Raw genomic sequence first — 13,603 nt, 5'->3', positions numbered from 1 at the left:
CTCTTCTAGTTTTGCATTTGTACTTCAATATGTGTACTTCTAGTAGCAACGAGGTGAGTGTACATTAACATTCATGCATTTAAATCTGATAACTGTAAAAACACGAAGAAAACAGCTGGTTGACTCTCTCACAAACAAAATTCAGTGACAACTGAATAGTACTCATCAAATCTAATGAAATTCAGTCTTCAGATAATGTTTGCCACTGATGAAAAAGTTTATTAAGTTACTTTCATCATTCTCCTGTCAATCACACTGAAAACTCTTGTTCTGTTATTACACCTTCATACCTCTATTTGCATAAGTCCTTTGCCCCAGCATCTTTTCTCTTGGTCGTGACTTTTAAAGAATGACAGTGGCACATGACAAGAATTTATTACAGTCCAATTTAGCCACTACTATCAATGAAACAATAAATCTATTTCAAAATAAAGAATGCTATTCACAAAATAACTACAGTGTGAAAAACATCTACTGACTCCTTAATCCTAAAAACTACTAAAATTTCTAGTCATAAACTACAGTTCAATGAAACTGTTATTTGTGATAGTGAACTGACAGCAAACAGAGTCAACAACAATGTAAACTTCAATTTGTAAACACTTCTGTAGATAGACTCAATCCTCTCAAGTCTTTGCAAATCATTCAACAACACCAGTGTTTCCTTGTGCCGGTACTTTTCATGTGTTCAGAACAGGCATGATTTTCATACTGTTGTACTTTGCACTGCAAGGGAATATGTACAAGGGTCACCCCAAAAGAAATGCACTTTTTTTTTTTTTTAATCCATCTTTCATTCTACATGTTTTAAAGTTTTACAGTGTGCAGATACATCCTTTAGAAACAATATTTTCATTTCTCCACATAATTTCCATCCCTCTCAACTGCCTTACACCATCTTGGAACCAGCGCCTGTATACCCACCCGGTAAAAATCTGGACCAACCTGTTGGAGCCACTGTTTGGCAGTGAGCACTAGGGAGTCATAATATTCAAACCTTGTTCCATGGAAAGAGTCTTTGAGTTTCCCAAAGAGATGATAGTCACATGGAGCCAGGTCAGGACTGTACGGCAGGTGTTTCAGTGTTATCCATCCGAGTTTTGTGATTGCTTCCACGGTTGTTTAACTGACATGTGGCCGTGCAGTGTCGTGCAACAGCAAAACATCCTGCTTTTGCCGATGTGGTCGAACACGACTCAGTCGAGCTTAAAGTTTCTTCAGTGTCGTCACATATGCATCAGAATTTATGGTCGTTCCACTTGGTATGATGTCCACAAACAAAAGAGTCCTTCGGAATCGAAAAACATCATAGCCATAACTTTTCCAGCAGAAGGCGTGTTTGGAATTTTTTTTTTTTCCTTGGGTGAATTTGCATGATGCCACTCCATTGATTGGCTCTTTGTCTCTGGTGAAAAATGATGGAGCCATGTTTCATCACCTGTCACAATTCTTCCAAGAAATTCATCTCCACCATTCTCGTACTGTTCCAAAAGTTCGCTGCATGCCATTTTTCTTGTTTCTTTGTGAGCCACTGTCAACATTCTGGGAACCCATCTGGCACAAACCTTTTTTAATGCCAACACTTTCAGTATTCTGCAAACACTTCCTTCCCCTATCTCAACATAGCATGACAATTAGTTCACTGTGATGCATCTGTCAGCAGTCACCAATTCGTTAACTCTCTGCACATTGCCTGGAGTGTGTGCAGTACGAGGCCTGCCACTGCGAGGACAATCCTCAATATTGCCGTGCCCGGTTTCATCACGTAACCTGCTTGCCCATCGACTAACTGTGCTGTGATCGACACCAGCATCTCCATACACATTTTTCAACCTCTTGTGGATGTTCCCCACTGTCTCGTTTTCACAGCACGGGAATTCTATGACAGCATGCTGCTTCTGACAAACGTCAAGTGTAGCAACCATCTTGAAGACATGCTGTGACAGTGCCACTCACGGGAACAGGCTGAACTAAGTTCAAAAACAAGTGGGAAGGATGTATCTACACACTGTAAAACGTTCACACATCCAGAATGAAAACTGTATTTTTACAAAAATAGTGTGCATTTCTTTTGGAGTGACCCTTGTACAAAGAGCACAATATTTTTCACAAAAGAAGAGGCAAAGGATATTTCCTCTATGATTGTTAAGTTATCCAGTCAACTGTGTGTTTTATTTCTCTCTCTAGGTGAGGAACCAATAACAGAAGTGGAACCAATCCCTGAGGAAGAACTAACACAGGTAGGCCTTTAGTTTTTTTTTTTTTTTTTTTACAAATTTCACAATACAACTTAATGGACAGCAATCGAAATCTGCCACTGCAAATTAGGCTTGAAGATATGTATGATAACAATCCCAAACAATATTCTATTGTTAAATCTTAAATTGAAACTTCAGCGTATTAGTCACAGAGCAATGATTAGACAATAAGCACAAGACCATGAGTAATTCTACTCTTAACAGACAGTCTTCCTATTTTCAAATCATTTACTACTAATGTTCTCTCTCTCTCTCTCTCTCTCTCTCTCTCTCTCTCTCTCTCTCTCTCTCTCTCACACACACACACACACACACACATCTGCACACAGTTAGACTAACACTGCTAACAAAAATTCCTTTGCTAAATTTTAACCCTTGGTTATTCTAAAGGAAACATCATCTGTCAAAACATTTATAATACCCCAGAAGGTGAAAACATGTTTAATCTTAGTTGAAGATGAGTTTATCTTGGGTAAGACTGAAGCACACACAGCTTCTGAAGAATTTCTTATGTGCTGCTCGTTTACAGAGCAACGCTTCCAGTGATAAATGTACATTAGCCCCAACAAAGTAACATGAAACTGCTTCTTGGTTGGCATGTTGTTGTAGTTCAGATTGTGTTACACTACCTCATGTGCTCTTATGTCACTGGTACTATGCATCAATCACTGGAGATGCATCTCCATTAACAAACTGGAAAAAAGAAATGCCTCGGAAGCGGTGTATACTTCACATGCTTGCCTTAACACAGAATTTTTGCTCTCTTGGGGAATTATCCATGTCCTTAACGATTTATTTTATTTTTTATTTTTTACTTACATGTAAAGTTCCGAGTCTGTAGGACCAAATTGAGGAGCAAATCTCCAAGGTCATGAAACATGTCAGTACACGAAATTACAACATAACAGTAATAACAGATAAAAATAAAATGTTTATGAGCCCGAAAAAGTCAGTCCATAAGTTTAAGTAAACGCAATCAACAATACAAGTTTCAGCTTACTTTTTCAAGTAACTCCTCAACAGAATAGAAGGAGTGACCCATGAGGAAACTCTTCAGTTCCGATTTGAAAGCGCGTGGATTACCGCTAAGATTTTTGAATTTGAGTGGTAGCTTACTGAAAATGGATGCAGCAGTATAATGCACACCTTTCTGCACAGGAGTTAAGGAAGTCCAGTCCAAATGTAGGTTTGATTTCCGCCAAGTATTAACTGAGTGAAAGCTGCTTATTCTTGGGAATAAGGTAATATTGTCAACAAGAAATGACAGTAAGGAATAAAAATATGGAGACGCCAATATCAAAATACCCAGACTCGTGAACAGGGGTCGACAAGAGGTTCGTGAACTTAGACCACTTATTGCCTGAACCACCCATTTCTGAGCCAAAAATATCCTTTTAGAATGGGAAGAGTTACCCCAAACTATAATACCATATGACATGAGCGAATGAAAATAAGCAAAGTAGACTAATTTTTGTGTCGAACGATCACTCACTTCTGATACCATTCAAATAGTAAAAACGGCAGTATTAAGTCTTTGAACAAGGTCCTACACTTGGGCTTTCCATGACAGTTTACTATCTATCTGAACACCTAGAAATTTGAACTGCTCATTTTCACTAATCATATGCCCGTTCTGTGAAATTAAAACATCAGGTTTTGTTGAATTGTGTATTAGAAACTGTAAAAACTGAATCTTACTGTGATTTAGCGTTAGTTTATTTTATAGAAGCCATGAACTTATGTCATGTACTGCACTATTTGAAACCGAGCCAATGTTGCACACAACATACTTTAACTACCAAGCTAGTGTCATCAGCAAACAGAGTTACCCTTAATACTAGAGGGCATATAATTTATATAAATAAAGAACAGGAATGGCCCCAACAATGATCCCTGCGGCATCCCCCCCCCCCCCCCAACTGACCGTACTCCACACAGACCTCACATCACAGCCATTCTCAACACTGTGAATAACGACATTTTGCTATCTGTTGATAAAGTAAGAGGTGAACCAATAGTCAGCTACCCCCGTATTCTGTAATGGTCCACCTACTGGAGCAATATTTCGCAATAAATACAATCAAACACCTTAGTTTAATCAAAAAATACACCTAGTGTTCGAAACTTTTGTTTAACCCATCCAGTACCTCACAGAGAAAAGAGAATATAGCATTTTCAGTTGTTAAGTGACTTATAATTTTAAACACTGATGGCATAGAAATAGTTACAAAATTGTCTACATTATCCCTTTCTCACTTTATATAAAGCGGCTTTACTACTGAGTACTTTAATTGTTCAGGAAGCTGACCATTGCTAAGGGAAAAATTACAAATATGGCTAAGTACAGGGCTAACATGTGCAGCACAGTACTTTAATATTCTGTTAGGCACTCCATTATATTCAGGAGAGTCCTTAGTCTTCAGTGATTTAATTATTGACTCAATTTCCCCCTTGTCTGTATCATAGAGGAGAATGTTTGCTTGACAACAGCCAAAGTCAAAATTTCCTCAACAGTAAGTCTGATTACAAATAAAATAAGACTATGCAGGAAAGATCATTCTCTGGTAGTTCTAATTTTTTCTGATCATATCTCTTGTTCAGTAAAATATACTGCACATAAATTAAGAAAGAGTGTGATTAAAATAATTTGCAACTTTTGACAGATCAGCCCAGTGGAGGGGACACGATGTTGATGCCCAGGAAACACAAACTATGAGTCAGTTTACCCTCATGTGCCACTCACAGGTCAGCAGGTAGAGTGCATTGTGCTGCTACGCCGTTAGTAAACAGAATCATGTAGTGCTCAGCACCAGCTGTTTCCATGCTCAAGGGTTTTTTTTATTAGTATTGTCTCAGTAGCAGTCTCAACATTAGATCTATTATAAACATCACGTCCGAGAACACATTAGCTGACTTCAGAGTTATCAAGGGTTAGAATGGGAATTCCAATCTGCCAGACAAGGCTGTGAATATTCTGAACCAAAGTGGGGATATAATTTTAGATGTTTCAGGAGAGACAGACAGAACAGCCATTGTACACAACATTTATGAACCTATGGCGCTGAGAAATGAAATGGAGAAGGAAAGGAACGAAGATGAGAATGATGAAGCATCACCAGGCCAGTTCCTCCAGAAAACACTGACCATGAAACGTAGGTCTGACAGAATGGTAACCAAGATGGATGCATTGCAGCAGGTGGAATACACACACGTAAATGGTTATTATCAGTACAAGGGGTCCCCTAAAAAAAAGAGCTTGGTTTCCAGCATAAGTTTTTGTCTTTGAAGTTCACCACACAGAAAAGCAACATAGTGGCCTAATGATCCTAGTACCTGTGTGCCACAAAAAGCATCTCATTCAAAGACACTGCGTACCTTGACAAGACACGTTAATGTATGCCACACATTCACAGAAGGCTGGAGAGGCTGCACAGCCAAATGAACAACAAAAGCATTGATATAACTGGATGGCAGGATAATCATTCTTCATATTAGCTCAGCTTGTGGTTTCAGTACAAACTGCTACTGGTGCTCCGTTCAAGAAAGCTAGATAAGTATCATGAGGAATTTAATGTCACAGTTTTCTGCAGAATGGCTTCCAAATTTTATGCTCCAATATGTATACAAAAGCTCGAACACTACTGTCAAGGAAAGCAGAAATTTTTTCGGTGCAGAAAAATATTTCATCGGTGAAAATTGAATTTGTCATGAATACGGTTCATGGAACTTGGAATATGCAGAACTGTCAAAAGTCACAACTTATTTTAATTACACAAGAAATACATGTAAAACTTGTCTATTGTGATAACTCCATTAACTCACAGGTATTTAGTACTACTGATTTTATAACCCAGTAAACTGATTTTCCACAGGAAATGGAGATTCCAGAGAAGCTGCGACCTAGAGAACACATTGCAAAAATACTACAACTTGATTCTGAATCTGCCGAAAAAGAGCTAATGCTGAGCAAGGTAGCCGATATTATACTGCGAGATTTAAAGCGCCTCTATGACAATGCTATCAAGCCTCTTGAAACACTTTATAAATACAGAGACCTCAGCAACCGACACTTTGGAGGTAAGCAGATATTTAACATTTGTGTGCAGCTATACTACTCTCCTTTCCACAGCTAGTTGAATACAGAAATGATTTATCATCTGCCTCAACAACTACATTCCAAAACTACTACTTCATCTCATTTATACCATCTGAGATACATATCTGTGTGTGACTGTACATTATCACTTTCTCCAAGTTACACTACACAGGTTCTGGCAGAATCAATTGTCCTCACGTGTTCCAGCACTGTATGATGCCTTTGTGTATTAACTTAATTCAGTGCCTAAAAATCTGGAGGGTGGAGGGAGATGAACATTTAACCTCATGCCAACAACACGGTTATTACAGGAGAACAAACCAGGATTGAGGAAATAAATAAACTTTTTTCCTTTTCAATCCCAGAATTTGCCTTAACAGGTTTAGATCAGGGGTCATCAAGCCTTTTCACTCAAGAGCCAATACTAACATTGTGGGGTAGCCCCTCAGGCTGCATATTATTCATTGATAACCTACATAAATTAGTATGTTATGAGCTCCCCAATACACTAACTATAGCTAAGGTGCTAAAATTTTGCCCACTACCCAACAAGTACCGATCGTTAAAAGTGGGCCCCATGCGAAACAATTTGTCTAAACTGTTCTCTGTTTCAGATTGCTGCCACCCTGTGACCCCAAAGTTTTTACAATGTAATTGTCTGACAAAGTATTGCCATATTGTCTGTGTGAGCAGGTGATTACTTGAGTAACGACAGTAATTGCACTTAGATTTAAATGTATGCTGCAATATGAGACACAATCACATATGTTTACGGAACATTTTGAATGTCATTCTTCTTCTGTTTACTGCACTGAATTACAATAGACTTAATTCATATTTGTTGCTACAATGCATTTGGAAATAAGTGTCTCTACAAAGCACATTGATGAATCCATGTTATTTGCATTTGAAAATTGTAGCATAGCAGCTTAACAGTATGAGACACATAGGCACATGAGTTGTCAGCACTGGAAGATAAAAAATAAAACATAATGTCCTCTCAACCCCAAGTGGTGGCGTTACTTGCCGCTCTGCCCCTGAGGCTAGCAGCCAATTTTACACAGCTTATGCCCCTACTCACCAATGTCCATTAAGACTGAAGAAATCTCAAAATATTGTTTTCTCTGTAAGTATTTTTGTTTGTTACTGAGCACGAAAACTACAGACTTAAGAAGTTCTTCATGTTAGCTGACATTTTTTGGATTCAGCTATTAGTTGCTGGATACATATTGTTATAAATTAGGGCTGAGAACCACAGGCTACATGATTATTTGATTCAAGTCTCATGCAGTCTGCGGGCTGCTGTTTGACAACCACTGGTTTAGATGGCAGTTGAACAGGGATTTGAAGCCTCATCTTCCCAAATGTGGGGCCAGTGTCTCACCACTGTGCCACCTAGTTCAGTCACTGCCTTAACAATTCTGGGTTACAGCCACTGCACCTCAGTTTAATTGCCTATCTTCAAACCAGGATTGAGGAAATAAATAAACTTTTTTCCTTTTCAATCCCAGAATTTGCCTTAACAGGTTTAGATCAGCTCCTCATTTGGCAGTCGGCAACAGAAACCAAAACATTGCTTTAAAACAAGCGTTCAGTGCATAGTGTTGTGGAATGGGGAAAAAAACCGCAAATTGGCGTTCATAAGAAAATGCAACAGGAGCGTAATATGTAGGAAACTGTCCACGCAACCTGCCACTGATGATGCCTTGCAGAAAATAAAGGCGAAACGCGTATGGCACTAAAATTGTGTTTTATTCAGTTGCTGTCAGACGGTCCATAAGTAAAAATTATTAATATACTGTTAATTGCCTATGTTTTCCCGTGCATCTGATATCTATTTCTCGAAGTTTGTACAGAAAACCATACATTTGCTACATGTAAATGACAGCATGAGAGAATTCATTGCAACAAGCAGTGGTGCCATTCAAATAATAGCAGTAACTCCTAATAAGAAATAAGAAAAAGTAAGAGCACAGAAATTGTAACTTGGAAATGGAAAACCCATTTAAGTATCAGAAGTAAGATTTCCTGGAATGGTCATGGTCAAAGGCCGTATCTCACAGATATTCATAAAGTCTCAAAATTAAAAGCTACAAACCAGAAGGCAGAGAAGTCTGGGAATTAAGAACAAATGGTCACTGTCAAAGACAACTGCCTGTTAGCTGATATAATGGTGGTGAGAATAACAATTTTGACTTCAGCGATTACTGACTCAGTCCATAGCCCACAGCACTGTAGAAAAATAAAGATAAGTTGGGCAGGATAAGAGTTTCAGAATGGAAACTGGGAGAGAACAAAGCAGAGAATGAAATTACACAGTACATTCCTTTCAGTACTAAACTTCTGAAACAACAGAGTCTACAAACTCAGAAACATCCTTCACAGAGGGCACAGCTTGTAGTTCAACAAAAAGCTGTCTACATATTTTACAGGCTTTAAGATGTGGCTACTACTGCACTAAGCAAAGAGTGAATACAAAGAAAAAAATTGCTACACCTGAAAAGTTACACAGTGAAAGCAATGTAAAATATTAAATGCAAGGTTAAACAAATTTAATGTGCCTATAAATGACTGAGCTGAATAATTCAAGTATCTACTGGAGCTCTCTAAATGTTCTTTGACAGCAATGACAAAGTGTTAGCAATCAGGCTTTCCTTCTCATCCCATACAGTAGGTCTCCCCTGACCTGCAGCTCTGGGTGACTTTTGCAAAATCTACCACTTTCCTAGACCTCTACAGTCCTTTTCCTTCACCCTCTTCCTTCCCCTTCAGCCCTTCTGCCTGAGCGAGGAGCCCCTGGCTCCGAAAGCATGCTTAATTATAACATTCTCTTATGTGTATGTTCTGCCACTGCTTGGTGAGTAGATTTTTTTTAAACCTATCCATGAAATTAAAGTATTAACAATGATTTATTTGGTATTATAGACAAGATGTTCTGGTAAGAGTGACATAAAACACAAATTTTTCTCAGAGTGTTTCACACATAGTAAGATGCAAGGATACAAACAATATGACAAGGAAGGAAACAAGTTGAGTGGGGACATTTGGCTTAAGGAAGTTGTAAAAGTAGAATGGATAGGTAGAATAAGTAAGGTAGGTGTAATTTCAGGGAATAATGTCAGAAAATTAATAATTCATGCTGTATTGCTGAAGGCCTTATAACACCTATTTCTTGATACTGACATTATTCAATACTGGACATGCTTAAGATGACATGCAATCTGCTTGGATCCAAGCAGGTGAGAGTAGTGCAAAACACTGGCAGACACTCTAAGTCAAATGACAATGTAAGACAAGCTGTTTTCTAATACTCTCTTTTCATTTTTCTTTCAGATCCCGAAATCTTTTCAAAACCTCTGATACTATTTATGGGTCCCTGGAGTGGAGGGAAGTCCTCTATCATCAATTATCTCTTAGACAATGAATACACAGGAACCGCACTACGAACAGGTAAGAAAAATGTCACACCAACAAGATGTGTGTTCAGCAAAAACATACATTTCAAAAAAGATATGTTTCTTCATCTTTAATCCACTACACGTTTGCACTGAATCACGTCAATGAAGAGTCTCTTCTCCATAAACTGAACCAGATTCTTTATGTTCCGTAAATCAGAATTACTCTAACATGTTATGACAGTATTTTTGTCTTTTTACTTTCAAATTTGCTGCATTGGTATCAATATTATGCAATGAACAATGGAAATTTCTAGATGCACAATATGTAAAATAAAGGAAAAGCAATCAGTCACCTACAGCAGACCGACTCCAGTGCGTAGAAACATGTGACAGAAAACTAGGTAGTTACTAAGCTTGCGACAAATGCTCGGCTATTATTTGGTATTCATCCTATTAGGCTACTTTTATCCTATCCAGCTGAATACTGAATATCTAGGTACTATTTGGCCAAACATCAGATACTAATGTAAGATGTGTCGTAATCAGATAACTGGTAAAATTAAAATATTTTTTTATTTCATATTATTTTTATTTTCCTTGTAATCATTAAACTAGTGTTACAAATGTTAACAAAAAGTTAGGTATCAAAATACATTTACATATTCTGCAGGCTAATTTTTTAAAATAATAAATGACTATGCATTTGAATTCTCGTAATTGAAATTCATAATTGGAAGATTATGGTGTGGAAGGAATAATTTTTCTGAATTTTTAGGCAACAGTTTACTCGTTTTCTTCTCGTAGACATTGCCAATTTCAGAGGAAAGACGCTCCAATTAAACACTACTTCTGGCGACGGCAAATATTTTGCTACAAGATTTAGCAAACGCACAAATTTATCTTTTCTTGCTTGCCATCACACGTATTATCAAGATGTGGTATGTTGTTAATACTTAAATAAAGGTCTAGTTCAGTTGCAACTGCATTATTTTCTTTAGCTGTCCTGGTATGAGCTGTTTTCTTTTTTCTTTTTCTTTTTTCCCTGCAACCACCTCTACAAAGCAATCCATAAAAGATGAGTGAATAGTTTGGCATAGACTCTGCACTTCGATTTTCATCCCCTTGGCCTGAATAGGGGACGAATTCGCACTACTGTTGCTGCTTGTTTCATGATTCACCTTTAGGCTATCGATCAAAATATACTGCCTTACTTTTTCTCTTTGCAGTTGACGCGTGAAAAACATTTTGAAGCATGGGCCTTAAGTGGTAGCCACCAAATAATTTTTACTTTTTGTGATGTCTTCAAATCAAACTTGCAAACCCATATTGTATATCAAGCCTCACCTGGCTTAATTTGTGTGTCAGCTCTGACATGCTCATTTTATTGCAATATCACATTAATTTAACAACATATTTATTTAACAATAATTTCAGAAGTGCAAGTGTATCCAGAATTTGTGATTCTCATTATGTTCTCAAATGGTTGTAGTAATTTCTAAAGTTGGTCTAAAAGCTTCCATTGTGCAGCAATCACATTGGCAATATCACAATCCATGAGACAAGTGTGAAATGTCCCGTTTTTGTTCCATTAGCCTAGCAAGCATATAATGGGTGGCATTCCACTGCATTCACACATCTTGCACCAATTCATACTGATGGAGATCCAAATCTTTTAGGATGGAATGCAGTTTTTATAGTGCAGTGCCAAAACGATTAAAATGAGTTATGATCCTCCTACCTCTTACTATCAATTGAGTCACATCTGACTGAGCCTTCAGACAACCATTAACAATTAATTGAAGAGCATGAATGAAACAATGCACTGAAGCCAACTCTGCATTACTAACAACTTTTATTACGTTTTGTCCATTATCACAAATAACGACATGAATTTTTGCCTGCTGGATGTCCCATAAACTTGCAATCTCCTGTAAACTAATCACTGTTTTCTGCTGTGTGTTGTCCCTCAAAATGGTTGATAATCAATACTACATGTCTGACATTGAATTCATGATCAATAATATGTACAGTAAAACTTAGAACACTGTTTTGATCATGCAAGCATGTCCACAAGTCGCATGTCACAGAAATATAATCAGTCTCTGAAATTAATCTTTTAATTGTCTCAACCAGCTTATAATATATTTCTGGAATTATTTTGTCTGAAAAGTAAGGGTGGCTTGGTATTTTATACTGTGGCAAAGCGCTATTAGTTAGTCTTCCAAAACTAACCCTTTCTCCTATATTTACAGCTTCATTGTCAAGTCTATCATTTTGGCAATCAAAAGATGGTATTTTTTAGCCTTGGGATCATTAATATCTCATGGTTTACATATTTCAGAACATTCTTCAAGACTCAGTTGTTTTCTTGATGTCAAAGGTTTATTTCTGTATCTTGATCCACAATTTATTGCCCCTTAGGAAGTGTGGACTGCAACTATGTTCACCACTGTGTTTATTTTTCAAATGATTTATCATTCCTGATGTAGTCGCCTGCTTTCCAGTGCTAACATGAGAAATTTTTACTTCGCACAGTTTACACACAACACTTTTTGGATTATTTTCATCATCCTTGAAGTATGTCCATCTAGGCGATTTTTTTAGAAGCCTTAATCAATTATTATTTGTCAGATCTTAGGTGATTTCACTTTTAAACAAATCAAAAGATAGAGAGTACAATGAATTGTGCTTATATACTGACGATGTTTATCAATCTAAACTTGTCAAAAAAACATGCAGCGTTGTAACAACAATGCGTGCGGAACGGTGTGGTGTGGGTGGAGGTAAGCAAAATTTGAACAAACGAACGAGAAACAAATACGCTGATACAAATTTTCCCGTCATGCGCTGGCCAAACTTTTTTCCTAATTTTCAGCTATTCGGCTAGAAAGCCCACAGTATATTTGGTACTTGGCATGTGGCTGAATATACTATTCAGTGCAAGTCTGCTATTTGTACTAGTTTTTGAGCTCTTGGTCTTTCTCTAGTAAAAGTTCACACATTCACACACACTATCAGAAAGACACCCAAATACACACGCCCATAGCCAAGGTGAGGCGTAAAACAGAAATACTAAGACTGTTTCAATACACCATCTACATACCTTCATCTGCTTTTCCCTAATTAGTAAAATTTTTAATAATTCAAGTGTAAAAGCAGCTCCTTAAGCTCTAATACTTATGCTGTCTGCATGTCCACTATCTTCCTTGTCATAAGCAAGTGCTCTCTTGCCAGTTGTTCCCTATTCTCTATCACTCTGTATAGTTATTTTGTGGCCTTAACTATGCTAATTATAGTCACTAACTTTTGCAGCCTTTAATGGGTAGAAAATGTGTCTTCTTTGCTCTTTTTATGTCTTTGTTAGCCTTTTATCTTCTTATGTTAGTAAGCCACTGCTTAAACTACTAATGGAGTAATATTTATCTTTTCTTTTACACGTTTGTAAAGAGTGTAAGAAGAATAGCAACATCATACCACAGAATAGAATGAACAGTTCTGTTACACTGTTGTAATACTCTCTGAGGCATTAAATTAACTTTTTAGGTGCTGAACCATCACCAGCCTATTTCAACATTGTTATGTGGGGTGACCGATCAGAGGTGCTAGACGGAACGCAGCTCGCAGCCGACTGGACATTTTCTGGCTTGCAAAAGTTTGGGCAGGGTCTGCTAGATCGACTGAGAGGTCTGCGCTTACCTAACAAATTGCTCGAAAAGGTAAGCTGGGCTATTTTACTTAATACATTGCATACAGATCACACTCAACCATGGAAGTGAGAATAATATTCATTCCAAGCATTTAGATTCATAACTTTGTGTGAACTGTATCCACAAAGGTTCTTTTATAGGTTG

General features: G+C 37.5%; 2 protein-coding genes across 3 annotated transcripts in view; one reads left to right on the top strand and one right to left on the bottom strand.

The window, feature by feature from the left end:
* Positions 1-13,603, bottom strand: part of LOC124804884 (putative protein FAM10A4) — a 187,751-nt gene that overhangs the window by 113,690 nt on the left and 60,458 nt on the right. The window lies entirely within an intron of this gene.
* LOC124804883 (uncharacterized abhydrolase domain-containing protein DDB_G0269086) overlaps positions 1-13,603 on the top strand; it is a 78,435-nt gene that overhangs the window by 57,804 nt on the left and 7,028 nt on the right. Inside the window, exons 5-8 of the mRNA XM_047265248.1 lie at positions 2,188-2,240; positions 6,131-6,335; positions 9,688-9,804; positions 13,296-13,468. Coding sequence (XP_047121204.1) covers positions 2,188-2,240; positions 6,131-6,335; positions 9,688-9,804; positions 13,296-13,468 — 548 coding nt within the window. The remainder of the gene's footprint in view (positions 1-2,187; positions 2,241-6,130; positions 6,336-9,687; positions 9,805-13,295; positions 13,469-13,603) is intronic.

The sequence above is a fragment of the Schistocerca piceifrons genome, chromosome 7, assembly GCF_021461385.2.
Source record: "Schistocerca piceifrons isolate TAMUIC-IGC-003096 chromosome 7, iqSchPice1.1, whole genome shotgun sequence".
Classification (NCBI taxonomy): Eukaryota; Metazoa; Arthropoda; class Insecta; order Orthoptera; family Acrididae; genus Schistocerca; species Schistocerca piceifrons.
Note: the sequence above shows the minus strand (reverse complement) of the source record. Positions and strands in the feature narration are given on the sequence as shown.